General features: G+C 49.1%; 1 protein-coding gene across 2 annotated transcripts in view; it reads left to right on the forward strand.

Moving 5' to 3' along the window:
- Window positions 1-391: 391 nt before the first annotated feature.
- The window catches only part of TMCC2 (transmembrane and coiled-coil domain family 2), a 64,749-nt gene continuing 43,100 nt past the window's right edge, over window positions 392-22,040 (forward strand). Inside the window, exon 1 of one of the 2 annotated variants that reach the window (XM_030221753.1) lies at window positions 392-928. In XM_030221753.1, coding sequence (XP_030077613.1) covers window positions 419-928 — 510 coding nt within the window. In that variant the 5' untranslated portion in view covers window positions 392-418. The remainder of the gene's footprint in view (window positions 929-22,040) is intronic. The other variant, XM_030221754.1, reaches the window with a different exon arrangement.

The following is a 22,040-nucleotide window of genomic DNA, read 5'->3' on the forward strand; positions in this document are numbered from 1 at the left end:
CCTTTCTAGTCTTATCTTCGATTCAAATGTTAGCTGCTGGGAAGTTACCGAACGAATTGTCTTCTGACTGGAGGTTAGTAAAGGAGAAAAGAGATTGAGGTGCTTAAACTCAGAACAAACAAATGCAATAGGTAGGGATGGGTGAAACATAATAAAATGAGATATGGAGGGGCGTTTTTGAAATTACATCTAAATGCAAAAAAAAAAAAAAATGTCCAGCACAAAACAGCCAAAAAAAACCCCCGTCCACCTCACAGCCATTTTCAAACCTGTATTATATTATCTGGCGTAGAACTTAAATCCTGCAGTGGAGTTGCACTAATTTGGTAGACAGCCTTAATCATGATTATATAACTTATATCTTTTTAAAAATCTTTTCCCCCACTGAAAGAAAATTCAGCAGCTGTCGGAGGGTTCTATGTTCGGCCACGGTCTGAAGCATCTTTTCCATAGCCGGCGGCGGTCTCGAGAGCGGGAGCAGCAGAACCCTCAGGACATGTGGCAGCAGCAACAGCACCCTGGGATGTCAGACCGGGACTCGCCGGACGAGAAAGAACGCTCTCCGGAGATGCACCGTGTGTCCTATGCCATGTCCCTGCACGACCTGCCTGCCCGGCCCACAGCCTTCAATAGGGTCTTACAACAGATCCGCTCTCGCCCCTCCATAAAGAGAGGCAGCAGCCTGCACAATGGCAGTGGGGGCAGCAGCAGTCGGAGGAGTAAGAGCGGGCCTTCTGAACCCCAGAGAGGGAGCAGCCCCCACCTTCTCCGAAAAACACCCCAGGACAGCAGCCTCACGGCCATCCTGCACCAGCATCAGGGCAGGCCACGGTCCTGCTCTACCACAGACACAAGCATTCTCATTGCGGAGAATGCAGCCACCTATCTGTTGCCGGATGAAAGCGAGAAAGGCTTTGATAAGGTAAGAGCCAGTGGCAAAGAGGTACATGATTGAAGTCAGGGGTGTAGGACAAGGAGCCGGGTGGGAAGGTGGATCAGCTGGGATAAGATCTGGCATCTTGGCGCAAGGACGGGCCCAAAGCTAGAAGCAAGAATTTTTATCATGATTTGTACCCCTCACCCCTCCCTCCACCCCCCCACTTTCCTTTCCCTCCAGCCTCTCTACTCTGATTCCCAATGACCTTTCCCTTTCTCCCCTTTCTTCTTCAACCAAATAAAAGGAGGTGAGCAGCAGTTTCATGATTTTTCATCTACTAATGGCTGACATGTAAATTTCACTCATTTTTCCACCTCTAAAGGGTTTTCTAATCAACCCCTTGACAGCCCTACTGGTCAGGGTTCTTGGATAGGTTCTGGCACCCTGGGACAAAGAGAGACCCAACCAAGAATTGAAGATTTTGGCCAGAATCACAGGGTGCATAGATACGAACTAGTAAGGATAGGACATAGCAAAAAGCTCCCACATCCCGCCAGAGTATTCTGCCCATGAAGAAGAAGCACTAAGACATGCTGAGGAGGAGCAGTGCTGTGCTGGGGAGGAGTGGTGTTGTGCTGTGGAGGAGCGATGCTGTGCTGAGGAGGAGCGATGCTGTGCTGAGGAGGAGTGGTGCTGTGCTGTGCTGGGGAGCAGCAGAATTGTGCTGAGGAGGAGCGATGCTGTACTTAGGAGTGGTGCTGTGCTGGGGAGGAGTGGTGCTGTGCTGGGGAGGAGTGGTGTTGTGCTGGGGAGGAGCGATGCTGTGCTGAGGAGGAGTGGTGCTGTGCTGGGGAGGAGTGGTGCTTTGCTGTGGTGGGGAGCAGCAGAATTGTGCTGAGGAGGAGCGATGCTGTGCTGAGGAGGAGTGGTGCTGTGCTGGGGAGGAGTGGTACTGTGCTGTGCTGGGGAGCAGCAGAATTGTGCTGCGGAGGAGCGATGCTGTGCTGAGGAGGAGCGATGCTGTGCTAAGGAGGAGTGGTGCTATGCTGGGGAGCAGCAGAGTAGTGCTGAGGAAGAGCGATGCTGTGCTGAGGAGGAGTGGTGCTGTGCTGTGCTGGGGAGCAGCAGAATTGTGCTGAGGAGGAGCGATGCTGTGCTGAGGAGGAGTGTGCTGTGCTGTGCTGGGGAGCAGCAGAGTTGTGCTGAGGAGGAGTGGTGCTGTGCTGGGGAGGAGTGGTGCTGTGCTGGGGAGGAGTGGTGCTGTGCTGAGGAGGAGTGGTGCTGTGCTGTGCTGGGGAGCAGCAGAATTGTGCTGAGGAGGAGCGATGCTGTGCTGAGGAGGAGTGGTGCTGTGCTGGGGAGGAGTGGTGCTGTGCTGAGGAGGAGTGGTGCTGTGCTGTGCTGGGGAGCAGCAGAATTGTGCTGAGGAGAAGCGATGCTGTGCTGAGGAGGAGTGGTGCTGTGCTGGGGAGGAGTGGTGCTGTGCTGTGCTGGGGAGCAGCAGAGTTGTGCTGAGGAGGAGCAATGCTGTACTTAGGAGTTGTGCTGTGCTGGGGAGGAGTGGTGGTGCTGGGGAGGAGCGATGCTGTGCTGAGGAGGAGTGGTGCTGTGCTGGGGAGGAGTGGTGCTGTGCTGAGGAGGAGTGGTGCTGTGCTGTGCTGGGGAGCAGCAGAATTGTGCTGAGGAGCGATGCTGTGCTGAGGAGGAGTGGTGCTGTGCTGGGGAGGAGTGGTGCTGTGCTGGGGAGGAGTGGTGCTGTGCTGAGGAGGAGTGGTGCTGTGCTGTGCTGGGGAGCAGCAGAATTGTGCTGAGGAGGAGCGATGCTGTGCTGAGGAGGAGTGGTGCTGTGCTGGGGAGGAGTGGAGCTGTGCTGAGGAGGAGTGGTGCTGTGCTGTGCTGGGGAGCAGCAGAATTGTGCTGAGGAGGAGCGATGCTGTGCTGAGGAGGAGTGGTGCTGTGCTGGGGAGGAGTGGTGCTGTGCTGAGGAGGAGTGGTGCTGTGCTGTGCTGGGGAGCAGCAGAATTGTGCTGAGGAGAAGCGATGCTGTGCTGAGGAGGAGTGGTGCTGTGCTGGGGAGGAGTGGTGCTGTGCTGAGGAGGAGTGGTGCTGTGCTATGCTGGGGAGCAGCAGAATTGTGCTGAGGAGGAGCGATGCTGTGCTGAGGAGGAGTGTGCTGTGCTGTGCTGGGGAGCAGCAGAGTTGTGCTGAGGAGGAGCAATGCTGTACTTAGGAGTGGTGCTGTGCTGGGGAGGAGTGGTGCTGTGCTGGGGAGGAGTGGTGGTGCTGGGGAGGAGCGATGCTGTGCTGAGGAGGAGTGGTGCTGTGCTGGGGAGGAGTGGTGCTGTGTTGAGGAGGAGTGGTGCTGTGCTGTGGTGGGGAGCAGCAGAGTTGTGCTGAGGAGGAGCGATGCTGTACTTAGGAGTGGTGCTGTGCTGGGGAGGAGTGGTGCTGTGCTGGGGAGGAGTGGTGTTGTGCTGGGGAGGAGCGATGCTGTGCTGAGGAGGAGTGGTGCTGTGCTGGGGAGGAGTGGAGCTGTGCTGAGGAGGAGTGGTGCTGTGCTGTGCTGGGGAGCAGCAGAATTGTGCTGAGGAGGAGCGATGCTGTGCTGAGGAGGAGTGGTGCTGTGCTGGGGAGGAGTGGTGCTGTGCTGAGGAGGAGTGGTGCTGTGCTGTGCTGGGGAGCAGCAGAATTGTGCTGAGGAGAAGCGATGCTGTGCTGAGGAGGAGTGGTGCTGTGCTGGGGAGGAGTGGTGCTGTGCTGAGGAGGAGTGGTGCTGTGCTATGCTGGGGAGCAGCAGAATTGTGCTGAGGAGGAGCGATGCTGTGCTGAGGAGGAGTGTGCTGTGCTGTGCTGGGGAGCAGCAGAGTTGTGCTGAGGAGGAGCAATGCTGTACTTAGGAGTGGTGCTGTGCTGGGGAGGAGTGGTGCTGTGCTGGGGAGGAGTGGTGGTGCTGGGGAGGAGCGATGCTGTGCTGAGGAGGAGTGGTGCTGTGCTGGGGAGGAGTGGTGCTGTGTTGAGGAGGAGTGGTGCTGTGCTGTGGTGGGGAGCAGCAGAGTTGTGCTGAGGAGGAGCGATGCTGTACTTAGGAGTGGTGCTGTGCTGGGGAGGAGTGGTGCTGTGCTGGGGAGGAGTGGTGTTGTGCTGGGGAGGAGCGATGCTGTGCTGAGGAGGAGTGGTGCTGTGCTGGGGAGGAGTGGTGCTTTGCTGTGGTGGGGAGCAGCAGAGTTGTGCTGAGGAGGAGTGATGCTGTGCTGAGGAGGAGTGGTGCTATGCTGGGGAGCAGCAGAGTTGTGCTAAGGAGGAGCGATGCTGTGCTGAGGAGGAGTGGTGCTGTGCTGGGGAGGAGTGGTGCTTTGCTGTGGTGGGGAGCAGCAGAGTTGTGCTGAGGAGGAGTGATGCTGTGCTGAGGAGGAGTGGTGCTATGCTGGGGAGCAGCAGAGTTGTGCTAAGGAGGAGCGATGCTGTGCTGAGGAGAAGTGGTGCTGTGCTGAGGAGGAGTGGTACTGTGCTGGGAAGCAGCAGAGTTTTGCTGAGGAGGAGCGATGCTGTGCTGGGGAGGAGTGGTGCTGTGCTGAGGAGGAGTGATGCTGTGCTGAGGAGGAGTGATGCTGTGCTGGGGAGGAGTGGTGCTGTGCTGAGGAGGAGTGATGCTGTGCTGAGGAGGAGTGATGCTGTGCTGGGGAGGAGTGGTGCTGTGCTGAGGAGGAGTGATGCTGTGCTGAGGAGGAGTGATGCTGTGCTGAGGAGGAGTGATGCTGTGCTGGGGAGGAGTGGTGCTGTGCTGAGGAGGAGTGATGCTGTGCTGAGGAGGAGTGATGCTGTGCTGAGGAGGAGTGATGCTGTGCTGGGGAGGAGTGGTGCTGTGCTGAGGAGGAGTGATGCTGTGCTGAGGAGGAGTGATGCTGTGCTGAGGAGGAGTGGTGCTTTGCTGTGGTGGGGAGCAGCAGAGTTGTGCTGAGGAGGAGTGATGCTGTGCTGAGGAGGAGTGGTGCTATGCTGGGGAGCAGCAGAGTTGTGCTAAGGAGGAGCGATGCTGTGCTGAGGAGAAGTGGTGCTGTGCTGAGGAGGAGTGGTACTGTGCTGGGAAGCAGCAGAGTTTTGCTGAGGAGGAGCGATGCTGTGCTGGGGAGGAGTGGTGCTGTGCTGAGGAGGAGTGATGCTGTGCTGAGGAGGAGTGATGCTGTGCTGGGGAGGAGTGGTGCTGTGCTGAGGAGGAGTGATGCTGTGCTGAGGAGGAGTGATGCTGTGCTGAGGAGGAGTGATGCTGTGCTGGGGAGGAGTGGTGCTGTGCTGAGGAGGAGTGATGCTGTGCTGAGGAGGAGTGATGCTGTGCTGAGGAGGAGTGATGCTGTGCTGGGGAGGAGTGGTGCTGTGCTGAGGAGGAGTGATGCTGTGCTGAGGAGGAGTGATGCTGTGCTGGGGAGGAGTGGTGCTGTGCTGAGGAGGAGTGATGCTGTGCTGAGGAGGAGTGATGCTGTGCTGAGGAGGAGTGATGCTGTGCTGAGGAGGAGTGATGCTGTGCTGAGGAGGAGTGATGCTGTGCTGGGGAGGAGTGGTGCTGTGCTGAGGAGGAGTGATGCTGTGCTGAGGAGGAGTGGTGCTGTGCTGGGGAGGAGCAGAATTGTGCTGAGGAGGAGTGGTGCTGTGCTGGGGAGGAGTGGTGCTGTGCTGAGGAGGAGTGGTGCTGTGCTGAGGAGGAGTGGTGCTGTGCTGGAGAGGTTCGGTGCTTCTACTGCACACTTTTTGCAAGGTTAAGAGTTGGTAAAACCTAATCTGTAGTAGGTACTAATCAGGACAAGGTTTGAAGTGCACTTTACTGATGCATCACAAAGAGACCTGTCTGCTCTACAGAAACATAAAAGATGATAGAGAAAGACCATCAGCTACAAAGCTCCACAATTTCTCTGTGCTTGTTCCATGCTTTCTGACTTCTTGTCTCCACCTCTTTACACAATGCTAGAGTGCAGAAAAACTCTCCCCTTGGTTCAAATTCAGGAGCTAGCCCAGTACATAAGAATATAAGCATTGCCATACTGGGACAGACTGAAGGTCCCTCAAGCCCAGTATCCCGTTTCCAACAGTGGCCAATCCAGGTCACAAGTGCCTGGCAAGATCCCAGAACAGTACAATACATTTTATGCTGCTTATCCCATAAATAAGTAGTGGATTTTCCCAAGTCCATTTTAATAATGGCTTATGGACTTTTCTTGTAGGAAGTCATCCAAACCTTTTTTAAATCCTGCTAAGCTAACTGCTTTTACTACATTCTCTGGCAATGAATTCCGGAGTTTAATTACACATTGAGTGAAGAAATATTTTCTCTGATTCGTTTTAAATTTACTACATTGTAGCTTCATCGCATGCCCCCTAGTCCTAGTACTTTTGGAAAGCGTGAACAGACGTTTCACATCTACCCGTTCAACTCCACTCATTATTTTATAGACCTCTATCATATCTCCCCTCAGCCGCCTTTTCTCCAAGCTGAAGAGCCCTAGCCGCTTTAGCCTTTCCTCATAGAGAAGTCGTCCCATCCCCTTTATCATTTCGTTGCCCTTCTCTGTACCTTTTCTAATTCCACTATATCTTTTTTGAGATGTGGTGAGCAGAATTGCACACAGTATTCGAGATGCGGTTGCACCATGGAGCGATACAAAGGCATTATAACATCCTCATTTTTGTTTTCCATTCCTTTCCTAATAATACCTGACATTCTATTTGCTTTCTTCTGTGCCGCTGCACACTGAGCAAAAGGTTTCAACACATCATCAACGATGACATCTAGATCCCTTTCCTGGTCGGTGACTCCTAATGTGGAACCTTGCATTACATAGCTATATTCGGGTTCCTCTTTCCCACATGCACCATTTTGCACTTGCTCTCATTAAATGTCTTCAGCCATTTGGATGCCCAGTCTCCCATCTTGAAAGGTCCTCTTGCAATTTTTCACAAACCTCTTGCAATTTAACAACTTTGAATAACTTTAGTGAGGTGATTAAACTTGCTGACGACACAGTTATCTCCCATCTCTAGGTCATTTATAAATATATTAAAAAGCAGCAGTCCCAGCACAGACCCCTGGGGAACCCCACTAACTACCCTTCTCCATTGAGAATACTGACCATTTAACCCTACTCTCTGTTTTCTAACTTTTAACCAGTTTTTAATCCACAATAGAACACTACCTCCTATCCCATGACTCTCCAATTTCCTCTGGAGTCTTTCATGAGGTACTTTGTCAAACGCCTTCTGAAAATCCAGATACACAATATGGACCGGCTCACCTTTATCCACGTTTGTTCATCCCTTTAAAGAAATGTCACACCTTCTTGTTCCCACCCACTACCTAACTACCCCTTCACCTCCAACCCTTGGCCTCTGTTTAGTGAGTCTTGTCTCCTCTGCAGACTTCCCTCCCTCCCATGCTGTCAGGACTTTCATCCTGCTTAAAACTCCCTTGTTATCATAGGCATGTTGATAACGTTTCACTGGTAAATCTCGCACTGTATTGATACTTATCCTTTCATTGTACTTTTCAAATAGTTGGTTTCAGGCTGGGGTTAATAAACCTTTGAAGATGAAAGCGTGATAAATACTTTATCCATTACTAAGTGTAGGTGATCACAGTCCCATACTGAGGACTGACATTTTTGCAGGTACTGCACTGGTTTGCATTTTTCTGCCGCTTACTGTAGCCAGCGGAGATGGACAGCCAGAAAACGTTTGTTTTGTGCTGCTTCCATGTCGTTTCCGGGAATGTTTGCTTCAGTTGTTTTCATGGGCTGCTTTTTTTCATCTCAGGAGCAAGGTTGTTGAGTGCCCACTCTTTTCCTGATAGCATGCGCAGTGATGGACCTTCGGTCTGTCCCAGAATGGCAATACTTATGCACTTATGTTAGGACTCTTCAGCTTGGAAAGAGATGGCTGAGGGGGCTAGGATAGAGGTCTACAAAATTCTGAATTGTGTGGTGCAGGTGGAGGTGAATTGATTTTTCACTCATTCAAAAAGTACCAAGACCAGGGGACACTCAATGAAATTGCAATGGGAATACTTTTAAAACAAATAGGAGGAAATATTTTTTCACTCAAAGAAATAGTTAAGCTCTGGAATCGTTGCCAGAGGATGCGGTAATGGCGGCTAACGTATCTGGGTTAAAAAAAAGGTTTAGACAAGTTCCTGGAGGAAAAGTCCATATTCTGTTTTTGAGATGGACATGGAGGAAGCCACTGCTTGCCCTGGGTTTGGTAGCATGGAATGTTGCTACTCTTTGGAATTCCGGAACCTTGTCACTCTTTGAGGTTCTGGAATGTTGCTGCTCTTTGGGATTCTGTCAGGTAATTGTGACCTGGATTGGCCACTGTTGGAAGCAGGATACTGGGTTAGATGGACCACTGGTCTGACCCAGTATGGATATTCTGATATTCTTATGACAATGGTGCCGTATTGTGGAAAGAGTGTGACTGTTTCAGAAGAGCGTCCTTTTTCAAAAGAGAACGCACTGTTATCGGCAAATGGAAAACATATTTTTTTGTGTATTTTTCTGCTCATTTTGGGGGTTTAAACATGTCATTGCAAACGATAGCCCACTGGTAGTAGCCAGTCTCCCATCCAGCTGCTAGCCAGGCCTGACTGTACTTATTTCTGAGCTCAGGCGGAAGGGGAGAGGATGGAAAGCAGGAGCAGGGCGACTCCCAAACTATCAGCCTACTAATGTCTTGGACCCGCTTCTTTCTTTCGCAGGTAAAGATATTTCATTGTATTTTTGTGTGATTAGGATCTCGCTATGTTCTCTGTGCCGCTGTCTGGATTTATTTTTATTTTTCGATGATTTCTATGGTCTTGTGTGAATGAGTCTTTCCTATCTCTTAAATGGTGGCCCTTCTAGTTTTACGTATGATGTGTATGTTGTACAACGCCGTGATCTTGTTTAGTTGCGCACCCATCTCAGGGTAGCGAGTGGAAATTTGCAAGTCATTTATAGTTTCTGGGGGTTAGTTGTGTACAATATAGTTTTTACCAGCTGGTCGGGGGGGGGGAGTTCTGTAATAAAAACAGGGAATCAAATAAATTGTTCATCTCTCTGCAGCCTTATGGGAGGAGCAGCATATACGTTAGAAATTAATTCCTTAATTAATGTAGATAAAAGTAAAAAGAAATCAAAAGAAGGTCCATTTTGCTTCCTCCCCAAAGGCTGTCTGCAGCTGTTTGTGCTGTGCTAATGTTTCAAAATGAGGTAATTTTGCACGTACCATGGCACGGATGAGTGCCATCCTTATGCTAAGGTATGCTGGAAACGTATGTGTACTTTGGGGGTCTTTTCAGAGCAGAATTGTCTCCTCCCTCAGGTTCCTTTTTAGCTCTTAACCTCTCTAGGTGCTGCTGTCTTCTGGCCTGGGGTCTCTCTGCAGCTGTTAGTGCTGTATGCATGCCTGGGCTGGAACTAGAGCAGGATGACCAGGGCTTTTGCCCCAGGTGTCGTACGTTGAACAGCCCTTCTGGCACTTCTATGAGGAAAGATTTGAGCCATTTTGGAGGTTGCAGTGTTCCATTCTTCGGGTTTGTCAGAACACTGCTGTTTCTTCACTTGAAATTTCTCTGCAGCTCTCTGCAGGCTCTCTGCAGGCAGACAGGGCATTCAAAAGCTCTCTTTTCTTATTGTGCCTGAGCCGTCGGGCAGGTAATGGGGTATCTTAATGATTTTGTGTGTTATACATGTTACTATATTATTAGAAAAGAGATGTTACCTATACAGCAGGACAGCTTGGTCCAAAGTCTTTGCAAAACATTGTCTCCCTGGGGAAGCAGAACTATACCTGCCCCCTCCCTGCTTATATGGTAGGTGGGGGGGGGGGGGGGCTAAAGACAGAGCTTAGAATAGTGATCAAACCTCCCTGTTCCTCGTCTTCCCCTTCTGTAGGCAAGCAGAGAAGAGGTGAACACATGGGTGGCATGCTGACAAACTCTGTCTGTAGGGCAGGGATTGTGGGCTGTACAAGATGTATAACAGAAGAGAATTACTTCACCTTTTGTGAGAGTCAGTCCTAGAGGCACGGGGGGGGGGGGGGGGGGGGGGGGGGGGGGGAGGTGTTGCAGGGCAGGAGTGAGGTGCATTGGCAAAGCCCTGTGAATAGCAGGAGGCACTGTGGGGCAGAACTGAGGTGCATTGGCAGAGCTGTAAATGTGTGTGGAAATCTCAGTGTTGGAATAGCAGAGCAGGAGTGAGGTGAATTAGCAGAGATGTGATTAGTAATTTGAGAGAAGGTTGCTTTTAATCTGATGATTACTGTCATGTTGCACATTGAGATGTCACTGCGGTTTCAGATGTTCTGGGGTTTAGGTATCAGCTGGTCCTTGCTGTCTCCTCTTCCTGACCCTTTCCTTGCTAGCATGACTCTGCTCCCCTGTGTTGACTGAGCAGACAGGATAAGATGACAAATAGATAGCAGTGTCTCATATCAGTCCCCTGAGACCTGGCTTCACTTGTCATAGGAAACTGGACCTGAGGAAGTGCAGTTGAGCCTGCCAATCAGAACAAACAATTTCCCTTTTGATGAGCTTTATTGAATTTCAGGGTCTGAGTTTCTGGGAAGATCCCTTTGCTTGTGAGATGAAATGATGAAAATACCCTGCAGTGCTGTTCTAGTCATTTCTCAGCCTGGCCTGTGATTGCTTTTGCATTGCCATGGTCTGAAGACATCCCCGGAGACAGGAACAGAGGAGGGTGTGCAGCTGATAGCGAGTTTCAGGGTGATAGGGAAGTTGCTGATAATCCTAAAATCATGACATGAGCCCTGGAATAGCCTATAACAGGCTCAGTTCTACATCACAGTATCTGCAGGTAACTAGTCGATAAAGTAATCCTGGTATTAATAGTGTAATTTTAGCGTAAGTAGGATGTTACTGATAGGTAATCTGGGTGTCGTCGTCGATAATACACTGAAACCTTCTGCTCAATGTGCTGCTGCGGCTAGGAAAGCGAATAGAATGATGGGTATTATTAGGAAAGGTATGGATAACAGGTGTGAGGATGTTATAATGCCGTTGTATCTCTCCATGGTGCAACCGCACCTTGAGTACTGTGTTCAATTCTGGTCACCGCATCTCAAGAAAGATATAGTAGAATTGGAAAAGGTGCAGCGAAGGGCGACTAAAATGATAGCGGGGATGGGACGACTTCCCTATGAAGAAAGACTAAGGAGGCTAGGGCTATACAGCTTGGAGAAGAGACGGCTGAGGGGAGACATGATAGAGGTATATAAAATAATGAGTGGAGTGGAACAGGTGGATGTGAAGCTTCTGTTCACGCTTTCCAAAAATACTAGGACTAGGGGCATGCGATGAAACTACAGTGTAGTAAATTTAAAACAAATCGGAGAAAATTTTTCTTCACCCAACGTGTAATTAAACTCTGGAATTCGTTGCCAGAGAACATGGTGAAGGCGGTTAGCTTGGCAGAGTTTAAAAAGGGGGTAGATAGTTTCCTAAAGGACAAGTCCATAAACCGTTACTAAATGGACTTGGGAAAAATCCACAATTCCAGGAATAACATATATAGAATATTTGTACGTTTGGGAAGCTTGCCAGGTGCCCTTGGCCTGGATTGGCCGCTGTCGTGGACAGGATGTTGGGCTCGATGGACCCTTTTGTCTTTTTCCAGTGTGGCATTACTTATGTACTTATGTAGGTATTATTTGGATCAATAATAACTAGGGTTGTATCGAATATTCGTATTTGATTGAGCCCAATAGTGATTTAAATTCGAATACGACTAATCCAGTGCTCTACTGTGCTAAATCCTACTGAAATAAACACTTGATCTCTGGTTTCATGCTGTTTCTCTTATTATTTCTTATGTTAAAGCTCAAGGCCCGTTATTCGTATTTGGATGGATAATATTTTTTGTTATTCGTATTCAACTGAATAGTAAAATATGCTATTCAATACAGCTCTAATAATAACCTTTCACCCAAGGATGAATCAGAACATTCGTTACAATCTGTTGGATAACGTGATATCAGAGCTGGATGGGAATCCATAGTGTCATTATAGGATGTGATGGACAATCCCACCCTGCAATCCCATTACAGCCAGAGGGAAACCTGCAGCCCAAAATAAACAGGAAAACAGCAGAGCGTGAAAGATCAGAGAGTAAAAGTGACAGTGGACATGTTTTTTTCCCCCTTAATTAACACTAGTTTTAAAGCCAGCAAAGGTAGCAGGGCAGGAATGATCCTTTACTCAGCATATCTTCACGGGTGCAGCTTTAAGGATTGCAAAAGCCCTTTTCTGGGATTGTCATTGGGGTCTTCAGGGGCTGCACCAGTTTTTGGTCTAAAAATGAGTTTTGCTCCCACTGGATTTCTACAGATTTTTACACTACTCTCTGGCTGGTCAGTGGAACAGAAATGTGATACTCTCAGAACGTCAGCAGAATATAATGAAACATCTTAGTCAGCAGAAGGAACACTACAGTTGTGACTTTGGAGAGCATCTTCGATTTTCTCAGTTTCGGGGAAATGTGCATCCTTTCACTTGGTTTATTTATTGCATTTGTATCCCACATTTTCCCACCTCTTTGCAGGCTCAATGTGGCTTACAATACATCATGAGTAATGGGAATAAGAAGAGAATAAACATTTGCCATTACAGAAGGATTTTGGATTACATGGTAAAGTTAGAACACGATTGTAATAGCACAAGAAAGCATTGAAACAATTCTGGATACATGTGAGGGAGTTCATATGTGTTGATCTTTGTGGTATGTCTTGTTAAAGAGATGGGTCTTCAATAGTCTGTGGAAGTCGGTTAGTTCATAGATCGTTCTCGGGTTGCGCGGCAGCGCGTTCCAAAATTGTGTGCTCATATAGGAAAAGGTTGATGCGTGCGTTATGAAGATAATTTTCTAAAGGCTTTATTTTGAATGTGTGTGTGTGTGTAAATCCTGGGTGTGTAACAGAGAGATTTTAGTCTGTCTAGGTGTGATACGAATGATTATAAATTGTTTGATCTTGTTAGGCTGAAGGAACTACAGTGGGTGAATCTGTACATAAATAAATAAATATGGCACAGATTGATCTCATCTCCAGGCCAGAGCATATGAGGCAGGTAGTATTACATTTGAAAAAGACACTTTGCTTCACTGACCCCAGGAATGCCCTAAGGTTTAGCAGTGTTGGAGGAATGTAGCTTTATAACTTCAAAAGCATCACTGTATTCTGTATCTTGAGTGTTGTTTGTAACTGTGAAAAGAGGTTACTACCGAGTTGGTTAAGTGATTAGGAGAGATTCTCACAGTGAAGGCTCCTGGGGGGGGGGGGGGTGTCATTTACTCATTCCCAGTGCCGTAGCGAGGGCAGCTGACACCCCCCCCCTCTGGAGCGCACCCTCCCCCCTCCGAAGCGCACCTTCCCCCCTCTGAAGCGCAACCCCCCCGGAGCGCGTACTTACATAGGAAAGCGGCGAAAGATGGGCGGGAGGGCCGAACTGCCCCGAGTGCATGTCGCTGGGAGCTGCGTCGGCTCCGTTGGTTCCCTGCTCTCTCTGCCCTGGAACAGGAAGTAACCTGTTCCGGGGCAGAGGGAGCAGGGAACCAGCAGAGCCGACACTCCCCCCCCCCCCCCCAGCGGCGTGCACGTGAGGCGGACCGCCCCCCCCCCTTCCTACACCAATGCTCATTCCATTTTCCTTACTTTAATCTTGAGTTGTTCTGTCTCTAGCTTTATATATCCTGACCAAGAAGATACACAGAGCTGAGGAACTGGGTCACATATGTCTTTATGGAAACTCAAACGTATAAAACCTTATTTCCCTAGAGAAATATTTCGTAACCTAGTTCAATCACTGGTATTAAGCCACCTAGACTAATGGAATATACGCAGGATGCAAAGAACAACTTCTAAAGAAACTCCAAACCGCCCAGAATACAGCAGCCAGATTAATCTATGGAAAATCAAAATTCAACAGCTTTAGACCCCTTCGAGAGAAACCAAAGTGGCTTCCAGTAAAGGAACAAATCACTTTTAAAATTTGCACCCTAGCCCATAAAATTCTTTATGGTGAAGCCCCAGGTTACATGGATTCCCTTATCAACCTGCCATCTAGGAATTCTTGCAAATCATCCCGTTCATACTTAAATCTCCATCATCCTACCTGTAATGGTCTCAAATATAAATCCGCTTACGCTTCCACCTTTTCCTTTATTGGCACTCAACTATGGAATGCATTACCTAAACCTGTGAAAATTATTCATGACCAATTGAACTTCAGAAAATCTCTTAAGACCAGTTTATTTGGAAAGGCTTATCCTAAAGGACCCGTCTTAAATCCAGAACTCCTGGAATACAACTTATTTATGGACCTCATGGACTCTATTACCCTTCCCCTCTTTTCCCTCGTCCCTTGTAATTACTATCCTTCCCATTCACCTTATTATACTTCGGTTGTTTGTTTACCGGATTGGCGATTGCCTTTATGGTCTGATGTCAGCCACATTGAGCCTGCCAATAGGTGGGAAAATGTGGGGTATAAATGTTATAAATAAATAAATAATTTCTAGGCCAAAGAGGTTAAAATCTAATGAAAACAAGATGAAAGAAAGCGTGGATAGAGGTTAAGTGGGAATGAGGGTGGTACAGAGGGAACTAGAACCAAAATAGTCCGGAAGCTGTGGGCTGTAGTGCTTTATTCTGCATATAGAAACAGAGAAAAATGACGGCAGATAAGAGACCGTATGGCCTATCCAGTCTGCCAATCCAGACCATCTGCTTTCCCTATCACTCCCTTTCAGATCCTATGTACTCGTCACAAGCTGTCTTGAATTCAGATTCTGTTTTCATCTCTACCACTTCCACCGGGAGGCTGTTCCATGAATTCACCACCCTTTCCATGAAGAAGTATTTCCTCGGGTTACTTCTGAGTTTTTCCCCCCTTTCACCTTCATCCTTTGCCCCCTCCTTCCAGAGCTTCCTTTCAGTTGAAAGAGACTCTCCTCCAGAGGTATTTAAATGTCTCTATCATATCTCCCCTCTCCCGCCTTTCTTCCAAAAATACATACTGTAATCGTTAAGTCTGTCCCCAAATGCTTTATGATGAAGACCACTGACCATTTTAGTTGTCGTCCTCTGGACTGATTCCATCCTGTTTATATCTTCTTGAAGGTTTGGTCTCCAGAATTGTACACAATATTCTAAACTAGTAAAATAGGCCCGTTTCTGGAGCAAATGAAACGGGCGCTAGCAAGGTTTTCCTCCCCTACACCCCCCCCTTCTCCCTCCCTCCCTACCTACCTACCGACCCCTTCGTCGTTCTGACGCCATTGCTCCGCACCTCCTGAACCTCATGTCACTTAATACATTGCTCCCTATTTGTCTTCATGTATGCCATTGCTCCGCCCTCGACGTCATCACGTTTGACGCCAGGGCGGGGCCTCGAGACATGGCGATTTCGGTGGCTTCACAACCACGAACCCTTCGAACCTGTCTTGAAGGAAGTGACGTCAGTGTCTTCAGAACATTGAGGGTCAGTTTTATTATATAAGATGAGGTCTCACCAGAGACTTATACATCAACTCCTTTTTCCTACTGGCCATTCCTCTCCCTATGCAGCCAGGCATCCTTCTAGCTTTTGCCGTCACCTTTTCTACCTGTTTGGCCACCTTAAGACCATCACATACGAGTCCCTCTCGTCTTTCTTGCACAAACGTTCTTCACTCCCTAAACTGTACCATTTCCTTGTATTTTTGCAGCCCAAACGCATTACCCTGTATTTTTTAAGCAATAAATCTTAGCTGCCGAATTCCAGACCATTCCTCTGACTTCGCTAAGTCCTTCCTCATGTTGCCAACACTTTCAGGGGTGTCTACCCTATTGCAGATTCTGGTATCATCTACAAAGAGGCAACCTTAACAGACAGCCCTTCAGCAATATCGCTAAAATGTTAAAAAGAACCAGCCCAAGAACCGAACCTTGTGGCACACCACTGGTTTTATTTATTTATTTATTAGGATTTATTTACCGCCTTTTTGAAGAAATTCACTCAAGGCGGTGTACAGTAAGAATAGATCAAACATGAGCAATAGGCAGTTAGAGCAGTAAAAATATTCGAACAATACAAAGTATGGTATTGTATACTATTTACAATGTCAACGCAATACGTAATAGAACATTATCGGTGATAGCGAAGGGTAAAGCAAAGACGTAACATATAGAAGGGTAAGACAGTAGGAAGACTTAGAAAGTAAGGTGATTGATTTAAAGAAAGTTGCACATGAGGTCAGAGAAATGCTTAAATGTTATCTCAGCTAGAGTAGGAGTGGGTAAACATGTCCTGCTGCAGTATGTGCAACCTGAGTATTTACATCCTTTTCCTCAGAATGAGCTCCATTTACCACTATCCTCTGTCGCCTTCCACTCAACCAGTTCCTAACCCAGTCAGTTACTTTAGAGTCCATACCGAGGGCACTCAGTCTATTTATTAGATGTCTATGCGGAGCCATGTCAAAGGTTTCCTAAAATCTAAATACACCACATCTAGCGCTCTCTCCGATCACCCAGTTAAAGAAATTAATCAGGTTGTCGACAAGATCGGCCTGTAGTGAAACCATGTTGCTTCGGGTCCTGTAATCCATTGGATTCCCAAAACATTACTATTCTCTGCTTTAAAAGTGTTTCCATTAATTTACTTTCCACAGAAGTCGCTTACCACCCTGTAGTTCCCAACCTCTTCCTTATTTCTGCCTTTGTGGAGAGGGACCACTTCTGACTCTAGAGAAGCATTGACAAAGGTCAGCCAGCAGAGCTGCTAGAACTTCCTAAATTCCTTCAGTACCCTCGGGTTAGGGTTACCATTTTGTGTCCTCTGAAAAAGAGGACACATGTCACGCCCCCTACCCCGCCCCCGCCACGCCTCATACCCCACCCCGCCACGCCCCCTTCAGGTCCTCGTTCCGCCCCTCTATTCCCCGCCCCCCGTCACATGGTTCCCCCCCCCCTCACATATTCCCCCCCTCACTTACTATCTAGCCCTGGTGGTCTAGTAGGGTCTTCTCTTCGGGGCAGGAAAGAGCCCCCTCTTTCCTGCCCGGAGCGCTGCCTGTCCTTGCCTGCTGCATCCTCCTCGGTCTGGCTGGAGATTCAAAATGGCCACCGAGAGTTGAAGTGGCCTCGCGAGAGTTCAACTCTCGGCGGCCATTTTGAATCCCCAGCCAGACCGAGGAGGATGATAGACAGGGGAGGCAGCGCTCCAGGCAGGAAAGAGGGGGCTCTTTCCTGCCTCGAAGACGTCACTAGACCACCAGGGAACATGGTAAGGAAGGGGAGGGGACGGGAGTAGGGTTACCACGGCGCCGATCGCCCGCCCACACGCACGCGCCTGCCCGCACCCACGTTTGTCCAGAAATCCGGACAAACGTGGGTGCAGGCAAAATCCGCCGGACGCCCCGGACATGCCCTCAAAAAGAGGACATGTCCGGGGAAATCCGGACGAATGGTAACCCTACCTCGGGTGTATGCCATCCAGCCCCATCGCTTTGTCCAGCTTTAGTTCCTCATGAACACAGTCCTCTGAAAATCGTTCAGGGACCACCACCCCTCCGTTCCTATTTGTCTTTGTCTTCTGTGGTCCTGCTCACACAGAACAGAAATATTTGTTAAGCAGTTCCAGCTTCTACATAATCCTCCCCTTCACCTTTGAGTCTCACAAGGCCACTTTTCTACTTCCTCCTATTACTAACATATCTAAAAAATGTCTTGTTCCCCCTCCCCCATTTTACCATATTGGCTGTTTTTTTTCTTCCATTTGCATCTTTGTAGTGGCGTAGCGAGGGCGGCTGCCACCCGGGGCGGTTCACCGCTGCACACCCCCCCGGGTGCAGCATGACACCCCCCCTCGGCGCATCAACCCCCCCCCCCCTCGGCACATCACCCAAGCCCCCCCCTCAGCACATCAACCCCCCCATGGCGCATCAACCCCCTTCTCGGCGCATCACCCCCCTTCTCGGCGCATCACCCAAGCCACCCCTCCTCGGCACATCAACCCCCCCTTGGTGCATCACCCAAGCCCCCCCCCAAGTGCAGTCTTGCCTGCCTTATGCACGCCGCTGGGGTGGTGTCGGTTCAGCTGGTTCCCTGCTCCCTCTGCCCTGGAACAACCTGTTCCGGGGCAGAGGGAACAGTGAACCAGTGGAGCCGACACCCCCCCCCCCCCAGCAGCGTGCACCCGGGGCGGACCGCCCCCACCATTCCTCCCTTGCTACACCACTGCATCTTTGCTTTCCTGACTACTCTACCAGTTTCTCTTAGCCTGTCTTCCTTTTTCTGCAATCTCTTGTAGTTCATAAAGGCTAACCTCTTTTTTCCTTCCTTTTTCAGCTACTACATTTCCTAAAATAAAGAAATCAGACACACCATTTGTTGCAAAAGAAAAGCAAAGCAAAATAAAATCTATTCAATTTACAGTGTCTTCTTCCTAATTGGCTGGAGAGCCTATAAATCAAAGCTCAGCTCCTACAAAATACCTATCGAGAGTCACATAAAAATAGAGAATGTGACTGCAGATATAAACCAATAGCCTGCTCAGGTCCTTTAAATGCCTGAAAGAATTATACATTCAAAAACTTGAAAACATAATTTTCTCATGTTCTTGTGACATAAAAATAGAACTCCTATAAACTCCTGAGCCTGAGGGATAACGAAAGGGGCAAATGCTTGATGAGTCAGTGAATATTCCTGAAACCTTGTACTGTCCTGCAGCCCCCTCTGGTGGTGAGAAAAGAGAAAGTCACACTCCAGTAGCCATTAAAGCCTTGATCTGTTTGTTTGTTTATTTATTGGTATTTATTAACTACCTTTATGGAGAGATTGAGATTTAACTCTCACCTGTTCATTGGAAGTTCAAGGCCAGTTATGTTCATATACAGAAGGTATTTCCTTGCCTCCCCCCCCCCACCCGGCTCACACCTTTGTTTTGCATTTCTTCAAGGCAGATGCAAACAGTGGAAATGTAATGCAAACCCTGACTAACTGGAATTGGCAGCTAGACTTTCTGCCTGAAAACATGCAATGGGATTGGGGAAGGACAGAGCTGCCATGTTACCCAGCTCCAGGAAGGAGATTTTTGGGGCTCACAGTGTTAGGGTTACCATATTTTGTCCCCCAAAAAGGAGGACTCATGCCCCGCCTTACTGCACACCCCGCCTGCCCCCTTTCAACACCCCGCCCCTTTTACACCCTCACTCCGCCCCCTGTCACACCCTCGCTCTGCCCCCTGTCACATTTTCCCCTCCCCCCTGTCACATACCCCGTCACCCCCCTCCCCTTACCTTACTACTGCCCTGGTGGTCTAGTGACCTCTTCGGGGCAGGAAAGAGCCCCCTCTTCCTGCCCGGAGCGCTGCCCTGCATGCATCCTTCAGCTGTAGGTGATCTCGGCACCGATTCAAAATGGCCACCGAGAGTTGAAGTCTCGCGAGGTCACGTCAACTCTTGGCGGCCATTTTGAATCAGCGCCGAGGATCACCAACAGGAAGGATGCATGCAGGGCAGTGCTCTGGGCAGGAAAGAGGGGGCTCTTTCCTGCCCTGAAGGCAGAAGAGGTCACTAGACCACCAGGGCACTAGTAAGTGCCCGCCTCATCTGCCCGCAACCTCGGAGTCATCTTCGACTCTGCCCTCTCCTTCTCTGCGCATATCCAGCAGATAGCCAAGACCTGTTGCTTCTTCCTCTACAACATTAGCAAAATTCGCCCTTTCCTCTCTGAGCACGCCAACCGAACTCTCATCCACTCTCTCATTACCTCTCGCCTTGACTACTGCAACCTTCTCCTTACTGGCCTCCCACTTAGCCATCTATCCCCCCTTCAGTCCGTTCAGAACTCTGCTGCACGTCTTATCTTCCGCCTGGACCGATATACTCATATCACCCCTCTCCTCAAGTCACTTCACTGGCTTCCGATCAGGTACCGCATACAGTTCAAGCTTCTCCTACTAACCTTCAAATGCACTCGATCTGCAGCCCCTCCCTACCTCTCTACCCTCATCTCCCCTTACGTTCCTACCTGCAACCTCCGCTCTCAAGACAAATCCCTCCTTTCAGTACCCTTCTCCTCCACCGCCAACTCCAGGCTCCGCCCTTTCTGCCTCGCCTCACCCCATGCTTGGAATAAACTCCCTGAGCCCATACGCCAGGCCCCCTCCCTGCCCATCTTCAAATCCTTGCTCAAAGCCCACCTCTTCAATGTCACCTTCGGCACCTAACCACTATACCTCTACTCAGGAAATCTAGACTGCCCCAACTTGACATTTCGTCCTTTAGATTGTAAGCTCCTTTGAGCAGGGACTGTCCTTCTTTGTTAAACTGTACAGCGCTGCGTAACCCTAGTAGCGCTCTAGAAATGTTAAGTAGTAGTAGTAGTAGTAAGTAAGGGGAGGGGAGGGGAGGCTAGCAATCTGCACATTTGTCCAGATTTCTGGACAAACGGGCAGATTGTCAAAACCCGCCCGGTTGCCCGGACATGCCCTCAAAAAGAGGACACGTCTGGGTAAATCCGGACATACAGTGTGGGATTTGGAGTCCTTGATTGTATCCATTGAAATCAGTGCTGCAGGTCCCATAATGCTTCAGGATGGGTTATGGGAAATGCAGGACCGACCTAAAAATTCCATCCTGGAACTGGGTAACTTGGCAGCTCTGAGAGGAGTCACCGATGGAGGAGACTGTTCTCTTCTCTGACCAAGTGTTTTTCAAAGTGATGGGATGGGAAAGGCTGATGTAATTCGGAATTATAACAGTTACTGCATCTGTGTGATATAACAATATATTTGTGAGCTTAGACATTCTTCAGGTCAGCTAAGAAAGATGAGCAGATGACACCTTCCCCTTCCACCTTTTCTCATCTCATTGATGAGTGAGCATTGAATTATTAAGCGTTAAGAGGAATAATGGAGATTTTAACAACTACAGTATAGATAGGAGGGCTGGAAGGAGGAGGTCTGGGGCAGAGGTTTTGGTGGAGAGAAGGCAGTAACCCCCCCCACCCTGGTCTTGACCCCTACCAAAGGCTCTGATTCAGCTATAGATAGTCAGTGAGGTATTAATAGCAGCAATAGCTGGAGGCTGCTCTCGGGAAGCTAATGACCTACCAGAATCTTTCATGTGTTTGATACAAGGGGATTAAACCCACTGAAACATCCACCTGTGGGAGATGGGGGAGGGGCAGTGATGTGAAACATCCCAGAGGTGCTCCCTCCTTACAGTCATCAGCTGACCCTCGATCTTTCAGGGGCTGGGGCTAGACCTGGGGCCACTGTGTTACTGGAAAAGAGTAGCATTGGATGGGACTGGAGAAGAGTCTGTTACTCCATGCGCTGTGGATCTTGCACTGGATTTCGCTTTCTGGTTCACGTCGGCTGTTTCTCCCCAGAGAGATATCTAGTGTTGAGAAGCTTTCCCTTGGTTGTTCTTCTGCTCCAGCTGGATTATGAAGCAGTGGTGGAAGATAGGGTCCCTGTGCTCCCTTGAAATAGTCCAGCTCTGAGGCTGGTTTCCACTCCTGTATCCTCTGGGCAGGGCTTTTTTTGAGGGGGTACTTGGGGGTACTGAGTACCGGCACCTGTTCCATTGTCTGCTAAAATTGAGCCATCGACCCCAAGTTTTAATGAAAGAGCTCAGGCTCTACCCACCAATTCTGCCTGGTTGCAGGGGGCCTGGATATTGTGGGGTGGGTCCCTCAGTGATCACCCCACCCCTGAAGGGTGGCCTGGAATTTGAGTACCGGCACCTTTTTTGCTAGAAAAAACGCACTGCCTCTGGGTCTCAGACTGTGTTAACCAAGACCTTTCCTTTCAATAGCTCGGTACTGGCTTCAAAAGCTGCTGGAGTCAAGAGCATAGGATGACTACAAGTGGTCCAGGTACAAGTGGCTGTGTTTCCTGTGGCTTGTGTCAGAAGGAGACAGCGCAAGTCATTTTGCCAAAGAGAGTTAAGGCGAATGCCACACGTAGGAAAACAAAGTTCTGTTTTATACAGCTGAGATGGGCCTAGTACCTGTGACCCCAGGGAGATGTAGCAGAGCAAACGGGTTGGTTTTGAATAATTCTCCTGAGTATCGTTTCCTGGATTGGGCAGGAGATTCCCGGATATACAGGGGGTTGTGTGTAACTGAGTCTGGTCAC

The sequence above is a fragment of the Microcaecilia unicolor genome, chromosome 12 (assembly GCF_901765095.1).
Source record: "Microcaecilia unicolor chromosome 12, aMicUni1.1, whole genome shotgun sequence".
Taxonomy (NCBI): Eukaryota; Metazoa; Chordata; class Amphibia; order Gymnophiona; family Siphonopidae; genus Microcaecilia; species Microcaecilia unicolor.